Below are 24,748 nucleotides of genomic sequence, written 5' to 3' on the forward strand. Positions count from 1 at the left end.
ATATGAGAGCGAACATTGACCCTTGATTTTTTGAGTCTGGTTTATGAAATTAAGATATTTTGATAGAATTTTTTCTTTGGATTTTTATCTGCATCAAATATTTTAAATAGTTTGGTTTGTTTTAAGCAAAGATTCCAAAAATTTCCTCCCATAAAATGCCATTCATGTGGGAACACTTTTAATTCTCTCTTTAATTTATAGCTTCTAAACAGATAGACAGCGTTCCTTCTGATCTGTGTCAGTTGAAGGAGTGTATTAGTGTCTTATTCATGTTCACGAGGAGAGTAAATGAAGATACTCAGTTCCATGAGGATATTCTTCTCTGGCTGCAGAAATTGGTAAGGGAACAGAAGTAGACACAGCAATCTTTATTTTATTTCCCTAGTAACTTAAGAAACTTTTCTTTGATCATGACACGTGGTAATAAGTATTTATCTAGTGCATTATTGAGCATTTTTTTCTCTCTCATAAATGTGGTAATAAGTATTTATCTAGTGCATTATTGAGCATTTTTTTCATATATATATATGTATATATATATATATATATTTATTTATTTATTATTATTATTTTTTTGGGGCTGGGGATTGAACCCAGGGCCTTGTGCATACAAGGCAAGCACTCTACCAACTGAGTTCTAATCCCAGTCCCCTGTAGCTAATTCTTTTTGACATTGTATGTTTAAAATTGAAGTCATACTTAAAAAACTTGTTATTTTTTTTTGGTATTGGGGATTGAACCCAGGGGTCCTGTGCTGTTGAGCTGCATCTCTGGCCCTTTATTATTATTTTGAGACAGGGTCTTGCTAGGTTGCCCAGGCTGGCCTTGAACTTGTGATCCTCCTGTTTCAGCCTCTTAAATAGCTGGGTTTCAGGTATGCACCATTGAAGTGGCTTTAAAAAACTTAAAGAGAAAAAAAAAAACCTTCAAGAGAAAGAAGAAGTGTATCAGGATTTGGAGAATTTAGGAATGATGTTAGGTTTATTACAGAGGGAGTGGGTGTTCGTTAATCGATTCTCTTTTTCAGTGGGGCTGGCTGCCTTGTGTATGTGTTTTTTAGGTTCATTCTAGAATTCTTGAAATTGAGGTGATGTTCCAAGCATATATATTTGGTTTTGGGAAACTATTACTAACTAAGAATAGATTAAATGACTTGACGCACATCAATTGACATGTGGCCAGGAATGTTAGTGATTTTTAATTTGCCAGAAAATAAAAATTAGACTGCATGAAAACTACTTAGGATGTTTTTATCACGGAGCTTATAGATTCATAGGCCTCTGGGAGAAACTCACTCAATAGTCTATCTTATGTCTGGCTACTCTTTAAAGATTGTATGTACTTGGGGGCTGGAGATGTGGCTCAAGCAGTAACGAGCTTGCCTGGCATGCGCAGGCGCTGGGTTTGATCCTCAACGCCACATAAAAATAAAAAATAAAGACATTGTGTCCACCTAAAACTAAAAAATAAATATTTTTTTAAAAAAAGATTGCATGTACTTTAACATTGGGTGAATGACTTTGCTAGAGCTCTAGATAATTTTTTTAAACTAGTGAAGCCATGAGTCCTTTCTTGTTCAGGTATCAGTGTTACAAAGAGTTGGCTGTCCTGGAGATCACCTCTTTCTCCTGAACCATATTCTTCGATGCCCAGCTGGAGTTAGTAAGTGGGCTGTTCCTTTCATCCAGGTATGATGTGTGCCTCCTGATGCTGAGGGAGTGGGAAGGGGTCTTCTTAGACATTTTTTTTCTTGAAGAAACTGCTTTAAAAGGCTATTTAGAGTTATTTATATTTAAAGTAAAAATTTTAAAATAGTATATACTTGAAGGAGTTATTATGCCAAAACTTCTTGGGTCACCCACAGTTGATGTAGTTGTGATGGAATTGCAAAAGTTCAGTTGTAGCCTGGCTTGGTAGCATCAGTAGTGGTTAATTCTGTAAAACTCCTGTGCAGAAAGCATTTCAGAATTATCTTTTCTGTTGTACTCCATGCAGCTTTTTGCATTAATCCATATCACACCCTATCCTAGTGGTGCAGGTCAAACAGAATTCACCAGCATACTAGCAGAGATCTCAGGCTTGTATGATCAACCCTCACCTATTTAGGAGTTACATGTTCAGTTTATACTTTCTCCTCTCAGCTGCTTGCCTTTGGGTCATTTTATTGCTCATTGCAATAAAATGGGTAGATGGGTAGGAGCCAAAATGTATGGCAAGTTCAACTTGTCCATATTTCCTTTCCTTAAGTATTCCTAGTGGCAAGTAGTCTGAATCTTTTTAAAGAGAAGGAGGATTTTTTTGCATTTGTTTTGTGTCTCTTTGGATTGGAATAGTGACAAAGAATGTGGGGAAGGAATGGGTCAGCCTTAACAACTTCCAACATCCCATGTTGTTACAGCTATTTGATTCAGCTGCTCAGCTTCTCTCCTCTGAGCACAGCTGAGATGGTGCCATAACCCGCGAGCTGTGTCTGTTCTCGTGGATTGGGTGCCAGTTTCAGTTTTGTTCTCTTGACAGCAGCTTCATTGTTAGAGTGCTTGTGAACTAAGATTATGAACACTTGAATTGATTTTCTACACTATGCTTTTTCCTTTTCCAATTTCAGATCAAAGTGTTGAATAACCCATCAGGGGTCTTTCATTTTATGCAGTCACTTGCCCTACTGATGTCTCCTGTCAAGTAAGTGTGGAAGAACTTTGTGAAGTAGAAATTGAAAGACTTCTTTCTGTCAAAGGACTGGCTTCCTTATCTGTCCAGATGCAAAGAAGAACTGCTAAGAGAAGTGTTAGCCTAGAACTTAACATTGCAGATTTTATTTGGGTTTGATGCCCATGGCCCCAAAATGACCCTTTTAACTGCTTATTAACCTTTTTTGGGTTCTTCTTTTGAGTGAGTTTTTCTCTTGTATGTGTCATTGTGAAAGGTCCACAGACTTTAAAAGAGATGATATATTCCTTAGAAGAAGATCTTGTGTGGGGGTAGGGGGGGCACACACAAGAGATATAAATGCCAAATTGGGTTGCTGCAGCAGAAACATTGAGATTAGAGCTGAGTGGAGTAGTCAAAGAGGGTTCCATGGTGGATGAGCTAAGTTGAAAGAATAGGTTGGTTTTCACTGGGAGATCTGTAAGTGAGGAGAACACTGTGAGCAAAGGCCCCAGGTCTTGTGATTGTACAGAGGACAGGCAGATCAGCTGGGCTGGGGTGAAGGCATGTGCAAGAGAAGATAATAAAAGGTAAATAACTGCGGGGCTGGGGCTGTAGCTCAATGGCAGACTGCTTGCCTTTCATGTGAGAGACCCTGGGTTTGATCCTTAGCACTGCATAAAAAAATAAATAAAATGAAGGCATGATGTTCATTTACAACTACAATTTTTTTTAAAGGTAAATAGCTGGAGGTGGAGGTTGGAAGATAGAAGACTTTGAAATTAAGACTGAGGAATCTAGATTCAGTGTGGTCTGTCCTTTGTAGCAAGGAGGATTTTTTAGTATGAGTAAGAGCTGTATCTGAGGAAGATTAGGACAGTCAGGAGTCAGAAGAAAAGTATGTGCTTCTGTTTAATTGGGTGGTTATAGACATCTGGCTCTCCTGGCTCTGGAACTCAACCCCCACCATGGAGGTGTCCTTGTGTAGGTGGCCTTGAGCAGTGTTACTTCTACCTGCTCTTGAGTCCTGGAAAGCCTACCTCCCTCTGGGCCTGCATCCGGGTCATGGCAGTGTGACAGAGGAGGGCAACCTAAAGGGCATCTTCCTGGGAAAGAATTTACTAGTTGATTAAACAAAGAATGTGGGGAAGGAATGGGTTAGCCATAACAACTTCCTAGTCCAGGTGACCAGGAGGGTGTAGGTAGCACTAACAGATAGAAAATACAGAAAGCAGAGCTATTTTCTAGGGTCAAAAATTTGAGGTCATTGATGTGTACAGGTGGTCATGAATAAGTACTTCATACTGTGGGCAGCTGGAGTCCAGGACTGGAGCTTGTCCTATTGAAAGGCCAGCACTAGGGGGTGTGGAGCTGCAAGTTGTGAGAAAAACATTTTGTTGAAGAGGACTGAGTGAGTATGCAGAGAGAGGAACAAAGGACTGAGGAGAAGAAAAGTTTTGGTTAATCTTGCTCCTCAAATGCAGCCAGCAGCCTGGGGAAGCCCAACTTTGGCTCTCACTGCCTACGTGGGGGGCCGCTTCTGCATTTGTTAGTATGTTTTGGCACACAGGTGTTTCTGCATTTTTGTGTACTTTTGGGCCCTAAGCAAGTTTGTAGGTTACCTGAGGGTTGCCCTTTTGTGTTCAGTAAGGCATTTCCCTGGCAGCACTTTTAAGCCTGGTTTGAGTGGAGGTGCTGCAGCAGGCTTTCTGAACTGTGAGTTATGCTGCTGTAACTGCTCTTCTGCAATTGCTCATCATTGCTAATTCAGAATGGTTGTGGTGTCTCTACCAAAAGCAGTGAAGTTTTAGTTTTTTTTTTTTTTTTTTTTTTTGTGTGTGTGTGTGGTACTGGGAATTGGATCCAGGACTTCATGCCTCCTAGGCTAGTGCCCTGCCATTGAGCTACACCCCCATTCCTTTTTTAATTTTTATTTTGAGACAGGGTCTTGCTAAGTTGTTGAGGCTGGCCTTGAACTTGTGGTCTTCCTGCCCCGACCTCCTTAGTAGCTGGGATTACAGGCGTGTCCCTTTGTGCCTGGTGGGTTTCAGTGTCTTTGATTATCAGCAGGTCTTATTTCTCATTGACTAATTTAAACTGTTTGAAGATTAGGTTAGGCTGCTGGGGTGTGGCTCAGTGGTAGAGTGCTTGTCTCCCATATGTGAGGTACTGGGTTTGATCCTCAGCACCACATAAAAGTAAATAAAATAAAGAGACTGCATCCATGTATAACTAAAAATATTTAAAAAATTAGGTTAATGCAAAAGTTCTTTAGGGTATAAAGATGATCCAGAATGTACTTGTGGAGCTTTCTATGTTTATGTGATTGGAGTAATTTCCATCCTGTAGAAATCGAGCAGAGTTCATGTGCCACATGAAGCCCAGTGAGTGGAAGTCATCCTCTTCAGGGCCTGCATCTGGGACCTGGACACTCGTGGATGAGGGAGGAGAAGAGGTAACCATGTCTGCATTATTTTAATTCATCATTTTTGAATTCTTTTGTGCTAGAAATAAGCACTTTTCACATTATTTAATTCTCCCAACAACCCTGTGAGGTAAGTACTGTTGTGATCCTCGTTTTACAGATGGGAAACTGAGGTGCATGTAGTAAAGTAACTCATCCCAGATTGAATGGTCATTAAATATGGAGCCTCGAGAGCCAGTGCTTTGAGCCCATGTACTGTACCTTCATTCTTCTCTAGAGTATCCTTCTGTTTGGATAGGAAGATCTGGAACCTGGAAATGAAATAGAGCCAGACTATGTGAAATTTATATTAGAATTTTCTTGTATATAGTAACTGGTTCTTGGAGTTGGGAAGTTTTGCTTACAGATAATCTTGAGTCTGAATAATGAAGAGCTAAGACTCTAACTTATTATAGACAGCCTATTCAGATCTTCTCATGCGAAGGGCAGAAACTAGTTTTCTATGTTTGATGAGATTTTAAGGATCAAAATTCAGCTTCTTGAGATAATGCTTGTTAAGTTTTCATTCTGCTGTATGCATGTTTAGTGTATGGGTGAGGAATTTTTACTTCAGCTCATTTTCAGCTCTAGTGCTTCTTTCTGGTCTGAATCCTGATTTGGTGTTCTTACGTAGTAGTTCCATTGACCAGATTTACTAAATCCATCTTTAGAGGGAGACAGGTCTGCAGTGTACAATTCTCAGAATGGAGAGCCATGGCAGCTGTGGATTGTAAGTGTATGTCCTCAGGTGCTCATTCAGAATGGGACTCCCTACCCTCTTCACAGTTGTTTGATTCCTGAGACTTGTAGCTGGTAGTGGTAGGTAATGTAGATGGTTGAAAACACCTTTGCTAGAGACTGAAAAATCTTCAAGAGGCTTCCCAGGAGCTGGTACAAATTATTCTTTTAAGGAGTAGAGTAGAAAAAAAAAATATATATATATATTATTATTATTATTTCTAGAGTGTTCTTTCTTAAAAGAGTAGTCTTCTTTTCTGATAGGTTTCCTGAATTTAATCTCAGAGACAGATAATGATTAAGGACCCTGCATTAATAGTTGGCTCTTGGTTAGAACTCACTAAATGTTGAGTGAATTCAGGAATTTATGGAGTCTATGAGAAAGTTTTGTTTAATCAGAAAAGGCTGTAGGGAGAAAGGCTCTATGGATCATCCATATCAGTGGTTTTTATGTACTAGCTCTGTATTAGAATCACGGTCAACTTGTAAACCTTGCTCAGGCCCACACTAAGACATCAAGATGTTTTAGAGCTTGCATGGTGATTATTGTATACTGCCAGAATTGAGATCTGTTTTATGTAGAGTTTCTGAGACTCTTATTTGTTAACCATTTGGATACTGTACTAGTCTGTTTTGTGATACTGTAATGAAATACTTGAGGCAAGCTAGTTTTATTTAAAAACAGGTTGGAGTTTTGGAGGCTCAGTTTTGGAGGCTCAGATATCCCCTACTCTGTGTGAGCACTGTTATTTTTATCCTGCTGTCAGTAGCACTAATTGACAGCCGACTTAAGTCATCTGTAACAAATGTTAATTGGTTCCCCATAAGTCTGTGAGTAGAGCTGTAGACCTTGATTTTGGGAGAAAGAGAATTGTAGCTAAAATAATTTGAACTCTACTACTCGGTTCTTTAATTGATGTTGTCAAAGCACTGAGCCATGCCGTAAGGTCCCCACTCTGGAGGAATTTTTTTTTTTTAGTCTTCTTTGGGATGCAAATTTAATGAGAGCTCTTTCAGCCTCTGGAGAATGGATATAACCCAGATACATATAAAATTATGCTTGTAATTTCAGAAGATTTACAGGCTACCTGTGAAATCGACCCTGTAACCCTCTGTCCTAGAAGAAAAGTCTGTGAGGATTCAGGAGCATACTGTTTGTGTGCCATGGAGACCTGTGATAATTTAGCTCCTGTAACTCAAGACCACAGTATGATCAGATCAAATTAACTGATGTGACTTTGCATCTTTTTTTCCTAGGATGAAGATCCTGAGACTAGTTGGATTCTCCTTAATGAAGATGACTTGGTTATCCTTTTTTCACAGTTTCCATTCCATGAACTCTTTCAACATCTTCTTGGGTTTAAAGCAAATGGTAGACTAACTTCTTTTGTCATAAAGAAAATATAGTAGTAGCAAGCTCAAGTGTCAAGTCCTGCTTCTTTTGTTGGCTCCTGATTTTACAGATTTTCCTGTGCCTGCCTAGTCCATACTGCCCTTGTCTTGTGCTTATAATTTCCCACTTAGTGCTTAAATGGCTAGTTCACATGTTGCCCAGTTTAATGAATTGTTTTTAATTTTGTATTTTGTCTCAAGTTGCCCATTTGTGTTGACATAGGAACCAGAGTGATGGTATTGTTAATTCCTCCCCATCTTGGCTTTGTTTTTTTATTTAAATATTTAGGCCTGTATCCTTCACCATTTTTTTTAATACCAATTACCATTTTTTCTTTTATCTGATTGACTTCCAGGAGATTATTTACCTGAAACAACAAGACCTCAAGAGATGATGAAAATTTTTGCCTTTGCCAACTCATTAGTCGAACTTCTGGCTGTGGGGTTAGAAACCTTTAACAGAGCACGCTATAGGCAGTTCGTGAAGCGGATTGGTTATATGATCAGGTATACTGCATTTGTGCATCTCTTTGCTTTCACTCTAGTAAAACAAAAGTACTGCATAGTTGGGATGATGGGCATTTTACATTTTAGCTCTTAGTTCTTACAAAAGTAAGAATTATTTTTTATTCCTTCTACCAGATGGGAATTTTATAAATGTTCCCAGTTAAAATATTTGCTTGATCTATTCATATATGTATGTGCCTATACATTATATGTGTGTGTGTGTGTGTGTGTATAAACGTATATGTACATACACACACACACACAAACACACACACCACATGGGCTATTATTTTTTCCACCTACTTCCCTCCAGAAAAAAAACTCCATAAAGCTACAAAACTTCTCCCTTTCTCTCCTTTTGTTTCCAAATCAAAATTAATTTTAATTCACTTACTTTAGATATGTAATCATCAACTCTATGAGGCTAGGTAAAGGTTGCAGAATACCTTTGAAGCATGGGCCCATTTTTCAGGTGTGAAGCAAGTCTTTGGTCCAGAGTAAGGAGAGTGAGATTGTGGGAAGTGGGATGGCTGGTGACTTGGAGAGTAATTTCTTAAAAGCTGAAAGCCTGTCTTTATTTGTTTTTGTTAGAAATCCACCCCTTCATTCATTTTCTGATCCTTCTTGATAAATAAGGCAATAAGTAAAATTTGTTCTTCAGCTCACATATATAACGTATGACTGCATGTCTACTATGTGCCAAGACTGTGGCTTTTTATTTTATTCTCTTAATAACTGTAGGAAAGATCTTATTATTGCTGTTATAAGATCAATGTTCACTCCTTACATTATTATGCAAGTATTTCCATGTGTTATTATTGTAGGGTGTTGTGATTATTCTTTTGTTTTTCCATCTGATTACTTTTCTTTGTGTTGATTGCAGATTCCTCTCATACTTTGTAATTGTAGAATGGTTTTTTGAATGGCCCTCCGCAGTGAGGCCTCTTCAGCTCCCAGCTGCCCCTTCCCTTGGCCGCCCCTCCATCTCCTGACATACCCTGTTCCCTCTCCTTCTTTATTTTTCTCAGTGCCACTTTCAACCTTGTGATAGACTCTTTCACTTTATTTTGTGGGCTGTTTGCCTTCCACTAGAGTTGGCTCCTGGAGCATAGGGGTTTTATTTTGCCCGTTATGCTACCTTCAGAATTGGAAGATGATAGGTGCTCAATCAATATGTGCACAAACTTCAAATGTATTATGAGGATGCTGATAGTGAATGAATGAAAGGTACGGTCTTTTCTTTCTTCCTGCTCAGGATGACCCTTGGCTATGTGAGTGACCATTGGGCACAATATGTGAGCCACAGTGGAGGCTTGGGATCAGCCTTGCAGCCCTACTCCTTGGAAAAACTACAGGTGGAATTTGATGAGCTGTTTTTGAGAGCTGTCCTACATGTGCTGAAAGCCAAAAGGTAAGACATGATACTTTATGGAACTTCTTGGCTAATAAGAAAGAGCAGAGAGAAAGTCAGTGACTAACATGGATCAATGTCTTAGTCTGTTTCATCTATTTCTTAGAGAAATTCTTGGACTTTAGTGTTCCTACTTGTAGTTTATTCCCTGTTGGTCAAAATGATATCTGCTTTAGGTTTCTTTTTCTCTTAAAATAACTCAAGTCTGAATTCTGTTTTGCTATCCATGAACTTTTGGGCAGCTGTAGGCAGGGCAAGAATTTTATACCTAAAGGAATTTCATTAGATAACCTAATACAGTGAGAGAGAGTATGTGCTTAGTGCCCGTTACAAAGTATTTACTGAATTTTATTTAATTTGTCTTACTATAAGGGTTTTAAAATTTAGGAATGTTGCTGGATGTGGTGGCTCTTCAGTGTGTTTAAGTGCTCTAATGTTCTGAATGCAGAGGGCTCTATTTGGAAGTATGGGTCAAGCTATATTGTAGAAGCCACTGGATGTGAAAGTGAGGGGTTTCAACTTAATTTGGTAACCACTGAGGAGCCATGAATGGTTTTGATTCCTCTCACCCACTGCCCATGTTGTTGTGTGTACATGCGTTCCTGTATGCCACCTAACACACATATCCACATTAGGTAGCAGCCTGTCACCTTTGTCTTAAAAAGATCTTTGATTCAAAATGCAGCTCAGGCTTTTGTTATTCTCTCTGGGCTTTTGGAACCCCCTGTGTAAATTGGGGATAACACCAATAATTATTGCCCTGGTTTTAGTGAGGATGGAGTGAGTTGATGTTATGTGCAGATTGAGTGTCCCTAATAAAAAATCTCCAAAATCTGAAACTTTTTAGCACTGACATGTTGACCTCATGTGATAGGTTGAAGTTAAATGCACCAAAAATATCATGTAAAATTACCGTTAGGGATATGTGTATAAGATACATATGAAACATAAATGAATTTCATATTTAGGTTTGGTTTTCATCCCCCATATATCTTATTATGTGCAGATATTCCAAAATCTGAAAAAATTAAAAATCTGAAGCACTTTTGGTCCCAAGCACTTGAGTAAGCAATATTCAAATATGTGTGTATATCATATATCACATAACCTATATCATGTGTATGATATGGCCATTAGAACAATACCTGGCATAGACTAAATGCTTGATGAGTTTTGCTGTTATTGTTATGCATCATTGAGGTGTTTATGACCATGTTAGAAAAATTGTGACAGTATGATTTAAGAATTTTTCTTTCTTCTTTATTTTTTTTCCCCTGAGAATGCTGAGGGTTTGTTTCCACTTTCTTAGTGTGGTGAAACTGAATAATATATAAAGTTATTCCTGCTCTTTTTAAAACACACAGACTTGGCATTTGGCTGTTTATGTCTGAAATGCCCTTCGGGACGTTGTCAGTTCAGATGCTCTGGAAGCTCTTCTACCTCATGCACCAGGTGGAGTGTGGGAACCTGCAGCAGCTCTGCCCTGCCCTCCAGCCGGCTGAGTGCAAGAGGCAGCTCCAAGGTACAGCCTCCCCTGGGGAGGCAGCGCCAGCTCTCCTGACTTCCTGCACTTCTCTGTCATTGCCTTGGGACTAAGAGAGTATTTTACTTTGTGTACTGATTGATTTTGAAATTCAAGACACTGCTTCATTGCTTGGATTTATTAGAAATGAAATCCAAATTTGATTAGTCCCAGATAATGTTTAAGTTGATATAATATTTACTTTTGGAACCACTTTTCTGCATGTGTGAAATGATTTAGGTCAAATTAACATATATTGTCTGAAAATTTGTTAAGGTTTCGTATACAGTTTTCCACTAACACTCTTTTTGCTGCCTTTTCTTTTTTAAAGCTGTATTGTTTTTATGAAATAGGTAAAGAGGTAGACATTTATGCTTTAAGAATAATTTTTGGGAAAACCTAATTAAGGATTAATATTACACCAACACTGAACTATAGGATGTTTGTTTGCTATTGTTATAATGTTAAAATGAGAAAAATCAGACTATTTAATTAGATAGTTATGATTTTTTAAATAATTAATGTGTACATTAAAAATATATGGTAGAAGACATAAAAGAATATTAATAGGATTTCAGAACATACCAAAAACTACTTCTATTTTCCAAAATTTTAAACCTTTATGCTACTTAAAAGAAAACCATAAGTTTAAAAAGTTTTAGAGCTGGGGTTGTGGCTCAGTGCTAGAATGCTTGCCTCACATGGGTGAAGCACAGGGTTCGATTCTCAGCATCACATATAAATAAATGAACAAATAAATGTTGCTCCACCAACAACGAAAAAATATTAAAATTTAAAAAGGTTTAAAAGTTATTGAACTTTGCTGGGCATGGTGGCTCACACCTGTAATCTCAGTGGCTTGGGAGGCTGAGGCAGGAGAATTGTGAGTTCAAAGCTGGCCTCAATAACTTGGTGAGGCCCTAAGCAACTCAGCAAGACTCTGTCTCTATATAAAATACCCCCCCACCACCACCAAAAAAAATTGCTGGGGATGTGGCTCAGTGGTTAAGTGCCTCTGGGTTCGATTCCTGGTACCAAAAAATAAAATAAAGTAAAATAAAAATAATTGAACTTTACTGTTTGCAAAATAGCTCTTACAAACATTCATGATTTTTTTTTTGCCTCCATTTTTAAATTTTTTTTTTGTATGTGTGTGTTGCGTGAATTCACTTTTGTCTCTGGGTTTCTTTTGTTGTTGTTTTTAGTTCAGAGGTAGCTCTGGACTCTTCATAAAATGCTTCTGCACTGTCCTGGGGGAGATGGTTGCATTAGATTCTTCTTATGGTGGGACATAGGCTTTCAAAGGAGTGAGGTGAGAAAATTTCATAGCCTTTGTCTGCACGCTGGCAGCTAATTCTGGGGGTGCAATAGTGAACATAGAAAATAGTCATTTCTTTTGGAAGTGGCTTGGAAGGTTAAATTTGGGCAGTTTAGTCTTGGCGAGGGCTCCTTTGTAGTTCCATCTCCCTTTATCCAATACTTAGGACCCTCGAGGCTCTGTGTTACACACCCTGGCAGATATTCAGCCATGCTGTGTGTGATTCTAGGCTATGCAGCAGCCTGGCCTCCCTGAGGAGCTTAGGACCTGTGCTGGCAGTTGTCTCTCTGGACTTCAGGCTCTGGTAGCACGTTATCTTCTCTCTTACTGCCTTTATCACCTGGCACAGAGTTACTGTGATGCAGCAAAATAGTTTCCTCTACCGTATCAGGTTCTAACTTTGAGGTTGTCTTTACACTTGGCTTTCCTGCTCTAATTTGCTGTTTTTGCCTCTTCTCATTTGCTTAATCTTTCATGTCCCAAATTTTGTTAAGAGACTTGGTTTTTACTGTGTTTATGAAAGCCTAAGATTTTTTGTTTTACCTTTTTGTTATATTTTATAATTAATAAACATCATAAATTCTTATTCTTATTTATTTTTTTGGTACTGGGGATTGAACCCAGGGGTGCTTTACAACTGAGCATATCCTGTCCTTTTCTAATTTTTTTATTTTGAGACAGGGTCTTGCTAAATTGTCAAGGCTAGCCTCAAACTTGGCATTCCTCCTGCCTCAGCCTGAAGTCCTGAGATTACAGGTGTGTGCTACTACACCCAGTACAAATTATTTTTTATAGCCAATTCTTATTTGTCCTAATGGCTATAAGTGATTCTCAAGTCACAGATAGTTCCTAAAGAATAAATTTTTACCGTTAATTTTAACATTTTAACTAGTGAACTTTTCAGCAGGAATTGTTAAAACTTGGCTGGTTTCATTTTAACTTCTTTTTGTTTCCTTCTTTCTAGTGTGATCAACACTATGACCACTAGTAGAATTATATGCAAATTTGATGATAAATATAGAAATATGTTTATGTTGTTTTCCTTAAAGTTAATGTTTTTTTTTTTTTTTAAAGAGAGAGTGAGAGAGGAGAGAGAGAGAGAGAGAATTTTTAATATTTATTTTTTAGTTTTCAGCGGACACAACATCTTCGTTGGTATGTGGTGCTAAGGATTGAACCCGGGCCGCATGCATGCCAGGCGAGCGCGCTACCGCTTGAGCCACATCCCCAGCCCAAAGTTAATGTTTTAAAAGCCAATTAGAAAGCAATTTATCTCACCCATTTGTTATTTTTATAGAATTCTTTAAAAACGTAACGCTTTTCCCTTGTACCTTCAAACATTCTAAGTTTAAATGATTTCTAATTTTTTATTATTCTGAGAACACTCTGTATAGTAATTTCCATTATAAATCTAGTTTGGGGACAGGAAATGAAAATTGGTTTGATAATGCCCCAAGGAGTTATTTGAAACTGCAGGAAATTTGGTGAACTACCTTTGATTTCTCAAATGTGCAAATATGTGAAGAGAGTTGTTGGCTTTTTGCCTTCTTACTGTGAAAAGTTCCATCAGAGGAATATATTTCCTAAATGAGCTTTATTCCCTTTTCTCTGTAAATTTTCCCTTGGCAGCATCTAGACATTTCTATCATGCCTTGCAAAGTTGTTAATACTGCCTCCTAGCAACAAGATGTAACACAGTATCCACAGAACTAGCAAACATATTCTGTATTGTTTATTACATTTACGGGTATTTCAGGTACGATTATAACTAATATCTCATCCTTAATTTTCACTTATAAGCCCATCACTTTTATTTGTAATCTCATGTTTGTGCTGAGTAGTTTGTTAATCTTAATTTTATTAGGAGTATCTTCATTTTTGTGGTTTGTCATTATCCAGTAATTTCAAGCATGCCTGTGACGTTGACAGTGTCACTTCGGTGGGCAAGAACTCTACCACTGAGCTCTGCCCCAGCCTATGTAGTATTGCTTTGGAAGATGACTTACCTAGTGGCAGTAGTAGTGCTTTATAGTTTGTAAAGCACTTAACTGCTAGCATGTCATTTAATTTTTTAAGTAGTATTTTGAGACAGATGATGAAACTGAGGCTTAGAGGTGATAAATGCCTCCTCTTAGTTTGCTGGAATTTCAGCCTTCTTTCCTGATACCTGTATAATCCATTTCAGAACAAAAAAAGACCTTTTGTATCTTTAAAGTTTTAAAATATCTTTTAATTTTATATTTTCTTTCTCTTTAGAAGAGTAATTAAACCACATGAATTTTTTTTTCTCTCTCTACTTTAATTTTCTTGACATGAATCTGCAGACCCAGAACATTTTGTGAACTTTGAGAAGTGTCTTTCTTCTATGAATAGCTCGGAAGAGATTTGTCTTCTGACTACCTTTGCTCAGATGGCTCAGGCCAGAAGAACCAATGTGGATGAAGACTTCATAAAAATTATTGTTCTGGAGATATATGAGGTTAGAATATTTATTTTTATAAATCAGCAAATTTTTTTTCTTTATTTGTTGATTTTTTTTTTTTTTTTTGGTACTGGGAATTTTATTCAGGGGTGCTTAAGCACTGAGCTACCCTAGCCCGTTTTATTTTTTATTTTGAGACAAAGTCTTAACTAAGTTGCTTAGTGCCTTGCTAAGTTGCTGAGGCTGGTTTTGAATTTGGGATTCTCTTCCCTCAGTTTTCCAAGTTGCTGGAATTATAGGCATGTGCCACCGTGCCCCGCTTGGTGTTGCTTTTTTTTTAAAAAATATGACTTATTGAGCTATTGTCTGCACTCAGAAGGAGATAGAGAATCAAAGGAGCTTCCTTTTGCTGTAGAAAGTTTTGAAAACATGAATTATACTCTGCCATTTTTCACTACTATCTCTTGACAGTTGATGCATGGCTTTTGATAAGGAGTAGACAATTTAGCACAGCCTGGAATTTGTAGTTTTTATACTGTTTTCCTTACTGTTCGTCAGACTCCTTTTTTCATCCCTGCTAGTAACATGGAAACCTGGCTTCCAAGCTAATTTAAATGAGAGGGTTGAAAGAATATTGAACCTATAATCAGAAAACCTGAGTTTTGGCTTGACCCTACTATTAATTACCCATCTTACATCAGAAAAGAAAACTACTACTCTGGGCTTTATTTTCCTCATCTGCAAAATGACAGACTGGGATGAGATCCTTGCATTCTTCACTTTTTTTCTGAGCAATCCCTGCTGATGGAGGAGAGTGAACTTGGATTCCCTAAGAGTCTAGGGACTAACCCCAACTGGCTGCCAGTATTTCCACTGGAGATGTGTGTATATCCAAAAAGCCATGTGCATTCTGTACTTTAAGCTATTGTGTATCTCTTTAAATAAAAAAATCATACTTTCTTCAAAGTATTCAAGTGTACTCAAGTAAAACTATATTTGGAGAGGATTGTCTGAGTTTATTATCCCCCAGTATTCCAGTTTGAGAATGGCAGACCTGGATGATTTTAAGTTCTTTCCAGAACTCTGTTCAGCTGTTCCTACATTTACACTTGTAACCAGGCATGAGGTTAAAACTAATGGATCTGGAATTCCTATCTTTATAGTCTAAAAAAATTCGAAAAGATATATTTTCACATACATTAAATGACATTCCGGGGATCTATTGTTAACATATATTTATTCTCTTGAGTAGTGTTTTCCAGTGTTTTGACCATGAGTCACAGTAAAAACTATATTCTATATTATATTCTGACCCTAGAGGGCATTATTGAAATAGCAATTAATTTTCTGGTGATATACTCTTAGATTTTTCTATTCTTTTTTATTCTTTCTGTTCTATTTCATTATATTATTGGCATTAATGAGTTATATAGTTTGAAAGATGTGGTTAAAGAGGAGTTAGTTTAACATTGATATTTTAAAAACTCTTACAGTTAGGGATCTTAGGGATCTGATTTTGGAGGAGGGATTGTGTATTTCCATTAAATACATTCTGATTTTTATCATTTTAGTGATTTCCTCAAGTTTAAGTAAGTTTTGACATAAAGGACTGTTTCATTGTTACTGAGAAACTTTGGGATCTACTTTTTTTTTTTTTTAATTTTTAATGAGATGGGATCTCACTGTGTTGCCCATTCTAGATTTGAATTCCTGGGTTCAAGTGATTCTCTTGCTTCATCCTCTGAGTAGCTAGGGCTACAGGTAAGTGCCACTGAGACTGACTGAACCCTCCTTTTTAAAGGAATCCAGTACTTAAAGTCATTGTTACAAATGTTATCATTTTCAGGAATTCCCTCTCTTCCTGAGTTCTAACCTCTGGTGGATAGTTTGCTGTCTAACCTTCTGGCATCTTTTTGAACAAGGTGTGAACTGAGACTCAATGTGAATTCTTTCTGTTTTATCTGAGAAAACTATGGAAATGTGTTTTGATTGATAATTGTTATTTAAAGTGCTAACTCTGCTCCTCCTATTTACCTTTAGGTATCTTATGTCACCCTCTCCACCAGAGAGACTTTTTCAAAGGTTGGTCGAGAGCTTTTGGGGGCCATTACAGCTGTTCATCCTGAGATAATTTCTATCCTTTTGGATCGAGTTCAAGAGACCATTGACCAGGTTGGAATGGTAAGAGCACTGGCTCTTTATTTGCTTTTATCTTGTTTTTAATCATGAAATAATGGCACATTGGCTAAAATAGGAAGGCTGTTGGATTTGACTATGTCACTTAAGGGCATAGTAGTATGAATAGAACTAAATTTACTGTTACTACGTGCCAGGCTCATAATTTGTTTGTCTTTCATAATTCTTACATTTTACACTTGGAAGAAACAACTGTGACTAAGAAGGCCATCTTACAATCAAACACAAAATTAGAAGTAGTAATTTAAGTTGAGCAGGACACAGATATTGTTTATTTCTATCATTTATTGCAATCCCTTTTGTAATTTCATATTGTTTTTAAAAACAGCTTTATTTGATAATTCATGTACCAGAGAATCCACCTATTTAAAGTGTATAAGGCAGTGGTTTTTTAGTAAATTCAGATACATATAGCTGTCACCGTAGTCAACTTTAGAATTTTAATCACTTCACAAAGAAATCACCTACACTTCAGCTATCATTCTGTTCCTCCTTCCCCCTCAGCGTGAAGCAGCTGCTAATCTGCTTTCTGTCTCTCAGTCTGCCTATTTTAGACATTTAATATAAGTGGGATAATAAGTATGTGGTTCATTAGGAGTGGTTTATTTCACTTAACACAGTGTCCTAAAGGTTCATCTGTGTTGTAGTCTTTGTCAGTTTCTTACCTTTTTAAGCAGGCATAATATTCCATTGTATTTATATATTACCTTTGTTTATTCATTCATCTGTTGATAGGCACCTGGGTTGCTTCTACTTTTTGGCTATCATCAGTAATGCTGCTGTTGAACATGGATGCACAAATGTCTCTTTGAGATTTTGCTTTCAGTTCTTTTGGGTATATACCCAGAAGTAGAATTGCTGGGCCATATGGTAATTTTACTTTTAATTTTTTGAGGAACCACCATCCTCATAATGGCAATAAAAGGCATCTTTTCCTTTTAAGAAAAGCATTGTGTCCCACAATTATATTTGTAGATGATTGTATTGCAATAAAAAGCCCTTTATATGCTGTTCAATATAGCAGCAATTTTTTGGTTACACCTTTTTGAGTGACGATTTAATGAAATGGATTCCAGACAAATGTATAGTGAGTCATGTGTTTCTTCTTTTTTTAAAAATATTTATTTTTTAGTTGTAGTTGGACACAATAGTTTTATTTTATTTATTTATTTTTATGTGATGCTGAGGATAGAACCCAGGGTCTCCCACATGCTAGGCGAGTGCTGTGCTGCTGAGCCACAGCTCCAGACCCAAGTCATGTGGTTCTTTTAGTTGTATTGAGCTCATGATGGTTTTCTCTCAAATGTTTTTCTGTTTTGGGCAACACATCTTCAACTTGGCCATGATACTTCTAGTAGGAAATTATGTCCATATATACTTAATTGTAAATGTAAATCTTGGAACCATATTGTTTTTTAAAGTACATTTATAAGGTGCCTTCATTGTTCATTTATAAATGTGGTACTCTTGTGCTCTGTGAACTTGCTGAGGTTTTTGGATGGACTTATTCAAGCCACTGTGCATTAGATAAATAGGATGGCTTTTACTTTGGGCTGATCTTAATTCAGCCTCTAGCTCCAGAGTCTGGGAATGAGCTGTGGTTGGGGTCCTGAACTTCCACTGACACCCTTGGGGTCTATCAGAAAATAACTTGGTGTTCTGGAGGTCTAGCCTGAGAGCATTGTGTGGAGATTGCTCTGAGTTAGGGTAGAAGTTAATGAGAATCAAGCCTTTGGGACATTCCGGAGTTTCAAAGATAGGCTTACTTTAGAGGACACATTCTTTTTTTGTTAGTGAAATCTGTGTAATTCCCTAGAACCTCTTCAAGCAAAATTTGTGACTTTTTTTTTTTTTTTTTTACTTTCAGTGAAAGCATGAGTATATTTTAAAATATGCGATGTAAATCCTATTTTGTTGAATGAATTCTTACTACAACTTTTACTGATTTCTTTACTTTTGCTTTGACTGGAACCTTCATTACAATATTGAATGAAAGTAGAAGGGCAGACATTCTTGTCTCAGATTCTGTAATAGGGAAGAAGAGTTCAAAAGTTAACTTATCGTGTGGAGGTTATAGCTTAGTGGTTGGAATTTGCCTAGCATGCACAAGGCTGTGTTCTAACCCTAGTGACAACAGAAGGATAACTATGAAGTATAATGAGGTTTTTTATGGATGTTCTATGTTAGGCTTGATAAGTTTATTTTTCTAGTTTAAATCTTTTCTTCTATGAGGAGGTATTCAAGGACTTTCATTTTTGTATCCATTGAGCTGATCTTAGGATTTTTCTCCTTTGCTCTATTAATGCAGTTAATAGATTACATTGACTGGTACCTGCAAAATTTCAAATTTTGGTTTCTAAAATGTTGAACCATCACTGTTTCATAAAATTAAAAAAACAAACCTTGATTGTACTATATAATCTTTTCTAGATATTGCTGGGTTCATTTTGATAGTAATTTTTGCATGTATTCATGAAGGTTTGATCTGTAATTTTATTTTCTTGCTCTATCTTGATGAAGCTTTGGTTCTGGGATTATGTTAGCCTCATGAGTTGAGAAGTACTTCCTCCTCTTTTGTGATATGAAAAAGTTTTACAAGATTGCTAGTCTTCTTTTTTCCCTTTTTTATCATTGTTTTATTTTGAAATAATTATAGACTTCATAGGGCTTTTAAAAAGGGCCTACGAACAAAGAGAGCCTGGGTACCCTTCACCCAGGTTCCTCCAATGGTAACATCTTTTTTTTTTTCCTTCAATTAAAAAAATTATATTCTCCTTTGAATGTGGTAAAATTTGCCAGTGAAATCATCTGGGTAGGAGTTTTTTTTTTTGTAGGAAGTCTTTTGATAACAAATTGAATGTCCTTAACAGAATGAGGATTATTCACATTTTATTTTTTCTTGAGTCACTTTTTGGTAAGTTACATTTTAAAGGGATTTTCATATTTGCTCTAACTAGTTCAATGTATTAGCATAGAATTGTTTGCAATATTTCCTTGTTAATCTTTTCATATCTCTGGAGTCTGTCATGAAAGTGATAACCCCACTTCCATTCTCGATGGGTAGATACATACTATACCACTACTTTATGTCACTGGGATAGATGCTTTTCAGGACAGATCTCAGGGCTGTGGGCATTGTCCTATTACCATAATTTAGCTGTTTCTGCCAAATACTTGCAAAGTAAAGTAGGACTTTTGTTAGAATTGCCATTTTACCCTTTTATTCATAATATTCAAGACTTTTATTAATGAATCTTTATGAAAATTTGCACTATAGTATAGACATACACAAACAAAGATTTTTTAAAAAGGGACTAGCCTTTCTAAAATCCATTCTTTTTACTTTTCTCTCACATTTTGTTTTGTCTCCAATTTAGAGCTTGCTGATATGTAGTTCTAGGACTGGAGGTGAGGCTCAGTAGTAGAGCACTTGTCTAACATGTGTAAGGCCCTGGGTTCCCTCCCCAGCATTGTAAAAATAAACCAACTAACAAATAAAGCCTCCAAGCAAGTAGTTGTAGACTGGTGTAATCTGATATGCTAGTCACTAGGCCTCGGAACATTGCTCTAAGTGTAAATTACTTAGTTTAACTGAGTTTGAAAGACAGTATGAACAAAATAATTTCATACATCTTAATAATTTTTGTGGCACTTTCATGTTGAAAATATTTTGGAGGTCCTTCCTTTCCCTCCTGTGTATGATGGAAACACCATGGCTGCGGCAGCCCAGCTCTCCCTGACACAGTTATCAAGTGGGAATCCTATATGAAAAATACTATAGACAGGTTGATACAGGCAATACTGGAAGGTTGTTGGCTTCAGATGCTGCTGCTTTTCTGAAAAAGTCAGGGCTTCCAGACTTGATACTTGGAAAGATTTGGGATTTAGCTGACATAGATGGCAAAGGCATCCTGAGCAAACAAGAATTCTTTTTTTTTTTTTATTATTGGTTGTTCACAACATTACAAAGCTCTTGACATATCATATTTCATACATTAGATTCAAGTGGGTTATGAACTCCCAATTTTTACCCCAAATGCAGATTGCAGAATCATGTCGGTTACACATCCACAATTTTACATAATGCCCTATTAGTAACTGTTGTATTCTGCTACCTTTCTTATCCTCTACTATCCCCCCTCCCCTCCCCTACAAGAATTCTTTGTGGCTTTGCATCTTGTAGCTTGTGCCCAGAATGGACTGGAGGTTTCACTGAATAGCTTGAACTTGGCTGTTCCTCCACCAAGATTTCATGATACCAGTAGTCTTTTACTAACCAGTGGAACCCCTGCAGCTGAGCTTCCATGGGCTGTTAAAAGTGAAGATAAGGCCAAATATGATGCAATTTTTGATAGTTTAAGTCCAGTGGATGGATTTTTGTCTGGTGATAAGGTGAAGCCAGTGTTGCTCAACTCTAAGTTACCTGTGGAAATCCTTGGAAGAGTTTGGGAGTTGAGTGATATTGACCATGATGGAAAGCTTGACAGAGATGAGTTTGCAGTTGTAAATAACTTAATGTTCTTAAAATATGAAATATCATAATGGTTTTATCATGTGAAAATTTCCCCTTTTAATTAATCTTTGAAGGAAAACTATGTTTTTCAGATTGTTGGTATAAACATTTTTACCTAGAATTTATAGGTAGTTAATAAATATTTTAAAATGAATGAAAAAACAAAAGAAAATATTTTGGACATTAGTTTAAATAAAATATTAAAATTGATTTTACCTGTTTCTTTTGATTTTTTTAAAAAATGTGGCTATTAGGAAAATTAAAATTCCACATATGGCTTGCATTGTATTTCCATTGGTCAGCATTGTTGAAGACATTATGAAATGAATGGCTCTTCTGATCACTCTCCCTTGAAAAAAACTTTATTACATGAATACTGATTAATTTTGTACACATAGATAGGTCATTTAAAATAGTGCTATAGGGCTGGAGATGTGGCTCAAGCGGTAGCGCGCTCGCCTGGCATGCGTGCGGTCCGGGTTTGATCCTCAGCACCACATACAAACAAAGATGTTGTGTCCACCGAAAAAACTAAAAAATAAATAAAATTCTCTCTCTCTCTCTCTCTTTAAAAAAATAGTGCTGTAAACTTTTTATAAACAGGATTTTAAAAATTTGTTGTGATGGAATATTTCAAAAACAGACAAGAGAAGAGAGAGTAGTATAATGAACCCCTGGGTATCCATTATCTAGTTTCTACAGTTATCAACTCTTTTTTTTTTCCAGTTATACATGAAGTTGTCAAATTCTTGATTGATCTTGTTTCATTGGTTCCCCATTCACTCCTTACCTCCCTCTACAACTGCTTTGAAACAAATAGAAATAATCTTTTAAAATGCCACAAATGGAATAAATATTTATAGTACATCTAAAAAATAAATTGAATGACCATCCCTTGATTTATTATTTTTAAGTTTGTGTCTTATCATGGTGGTTTACCTAAATTGAAGCATAACCGATTTACATATTGAAAGATTATCTTTATCAAGATTACCTTTATACTTTTGGTACATCATAAATTTTATTACTGATTTGATTTGATTATCTGTAATTTCAATTTTACTCATCTAAAAGTCAAATGAAACTCTGCTTTCTTTTGAAGAAAAATTTTGGCAGCGTCATAATGCATTGTGATAATAGAGGATCATCCCCAAATCCTGATTTTAATTATGATTGTTTTCTTTTTAATAAGGTTTCTTTATACTTGTTTAAAGAATTGCCTTTGTATCTCTGGCGACCTTCTGCTTCGGAGCTAGCTGTGGTTCGGGGTTGGTTATTGAATCACAACCTGACAGCAGTGAAGAACAAATTGGCCTGTGTTATTTTAGAAGGACTGAACTGGGGATTTGCTGAACAGGTATGTGTTAAAACCATCCCCAGAAATGGGGGATTCTATGAGCCTCAATTTCAGGGAAGCATTTTCTTAAAACAGTAACATTTCCAAGTACTATACCTAAAGTCTGCATATTCTCTTTTTTTTTTTTATTTTTTTAGTTGTAGTTGGACTCAATACCTTTATTTATTTATTTGTTTATGTGGTGCTGAGGATCAAACCCAGGCCCTGCATGTGCTAGGCAAGCACTCTACCGCTGAGCCACAACCCCAGCCCCCTGTACATTCTTTTAGTTGTATTGGAGTTTAGGATCTTTAATTTTGTTTTGCAGAGTGAGTATCTTCTAAATGAAGATAAATTTTTTCCACATGGATAATTCTTCCATTTATCCTTAGAACACATATATCTGTTGTTTTATCCCTGGCTAATTACTGCATTTACTCCTTTTTGCCTCCCCGCCTCTGGTCCGTTTTTCTCCTGTAATTTCTCTTGAATGTCTTTGCCAGAGTTGTTTTCTAAAACATCATCAATTAATTAGGAGCCTGAGTTCTGAGCCAGTCTGCCTGGGTTCTAATTTCAGTTCTGTTACTTCCTCATGGTATGACACTGAGTAAGCTTCCTGCATTCTCTGGACCTTAGTTGCTCATCTGTAAACAGTGAAATTAGTAGGCCTTCCTCATAGTGTTGTTGGAAGAATTTAATGAGTAAGGACATGTAAACATTTAGGACAGTTTTTGGCACATGTTAATTACTTGATGTTATAGTCATTATTAATAGTTTATTACTAAGGATATCATGTCTCCAAAGATGCCACATCAAGTGATTTTGTCTATTTCATAACCTTTCCTATCTCTTTACCATAGGCTTATTAGTTAGCTCCTTGATAAAAATATTAATATCTTAAAAGAAAAATGGGGGAGAACTCAGCCATCTACAATTCTTAACCAGCTCTGTTCTGGGCAAGTCATTTAATCCTGGCAGTTGTCTTTTGTGTTTTGCATTAATCTGATGCCTGGTATTTAGTCTGAAGCCAGGGAGTTTTCCTCTCAGGGGCTCCCTGACCTCCTGGGACTGGAGAGGGGCAAGCATCAGGGGCTGTTCTTCACCTTCATATTCTCCTGTTTGTGAACAGAGCCCCCAGGATCCCTCCCCCCAGAGAGCTGCATTAAGATTTCCCTGTGAGAGTCTCTTCCCTCCTGCCTTAGAATTGGGAGCAGCATCTTCTATGCAAGAGTTAGGAACTGACTTTTTCAAAGCTGCAAAGGAAGATGGGGTGGGAAATTTGTAGGCTACTTGAGACTCTTGAAGCATGTTTTATCTGTGTTGTTATTATTGTTACTATTTTTGGTACTGGGAATTGAACCCAGGGGTGCTTTACCACTGAGCTCCATTCCCAGCTCCCTTTTTTATATTTATTTTAAAATTTTGAGATAGAGTTTCACTAAGTTCCTGAGGACCTCATTAAGTTGCTGAGGTTGTCCTAGAATTTGTGATCCCCCTGCTTCAGCCTGCTAAATCACTGGGATTATAGGATTATATGCTTTATCTGTATTATTGAACATCTTATTATTATTGATAGTGGAACAAAAAAGGGAATGTAGACTTAATTTGTTAGTTGTCTTCCTTTTTAATTAATATCAAGCATTTTCCTGGTTTGTGGCAGTGCCCTTAAGTTATAACTTATACCACAATCTTTGTAGAGATCTAGAGTCGGGTGGAGGATTATATTCAAAGATACCAGTTTTAGTCTGGGGTGAGGAATGACTCAGGTTCAGACCTCTCTTGGTTCAGTATAATTGCTCTTTAGATTTCAAAATTTTTCCTTTTGTCATTTATAACTTCACTGTTAGGGGATGTAATGCTTAGAATATTTGGTTTTTATATCCAAGACCCTGTTTTACTATTCTGTCTATATTTTGGGTCAAAGGTATTTTAAAAAGTCAAGTTGGTATGTTTGTGATTATTTCTCTCTTTAAAAGGGTATTCTTCATCTGGATCAAGCAGTCCATTCTGAAGTGGCCTTAATGGTTCTAGAAGCTTATCAGAAGTACCTTGCACAGAAGCCATATGCTGGGCTAATTTCTGAAAGTATGAAGCAGGTATTTCTTCCTCTTTTATATTGAAGACATAAATTTTTGTTTACAAATAGACTGGGCATATGAAGCTACAGTATTGATCCTTAGATTTTTCTAAGAACATCACTGGCAGTTTAAGATATTAACATTGGTTTCTATGGTTAAAGTCTTCTTTCTTAAAAAGTAGCTCCTTTATGATCATTTTGGTATT

General features: G+C 36.8%; 1 protein-coding gene across 1 annotated transcript in view; it reads left to right on the forward strand.

Moving 5' to 3' along the window:
- Positions 1–24,748, forward strand: part of Epg5 (ectopic P-granules 5 autophagy tethering factor) — a 99,636-nt gene that overhangs the window by 17,777 nt on the left and 57,111 nt on the right. The window contains exons 4-15 of the mRNA XM_026398607.2: positions 202–338; positions 1,581–1,688; positions 2,606–2,679; positions 4,996–5,101; positions 7,106–7,220; positions 7,597–7,747; positions 9,003–9,158; positions 10,523–10,680; positions 14,323–14,477; positions 16,461–16,601; positions 22,322–22,486; positions 24,442–24,561. Coding sequence (XP_026254392.2) covers positions 202–338; positions 1,581–1,688; positions 2,606–2,679; positions 4,996–5,101; positions 7,106–7,220; positions 7,597–7,747; positions 9,003–9,158; positions 10,523–10,680; positions 14,323–14,477; positions 16,461–16,601; positions 22,322–22,486; positions 24,442–24,561 — 1,586 coding nt within the window. The remainder of the gene's footprint in view (positions 1–201; positions 339–1,580; positions 1,689–2,605; positions 2,680–4,995; positions 5,102–7,105; positions 7,221–7,596; positions 7,748–9,002; positions 9,159–10,522; positions 10,681–14,322; positions 14,478–16,460; positions 16,602–22,321; positions 22,487–24,441; positions 24,562–24,748) is intronic.

The sequence above is a fragment of the Urocitellus parryii genome, chromosome 13 (genome assembly GCF_045843805.1).
Source record: "Urocitellus parryii isolate mUroPar1 chromosome 13, mUroPar1.hap1, whole genome shotgun sequence".
NCBI lineage: Eukaryota > Metazoa > Chordata > Mammalia > Rodentia > Sciuridae > Urocitellus > Urocitellus parryii.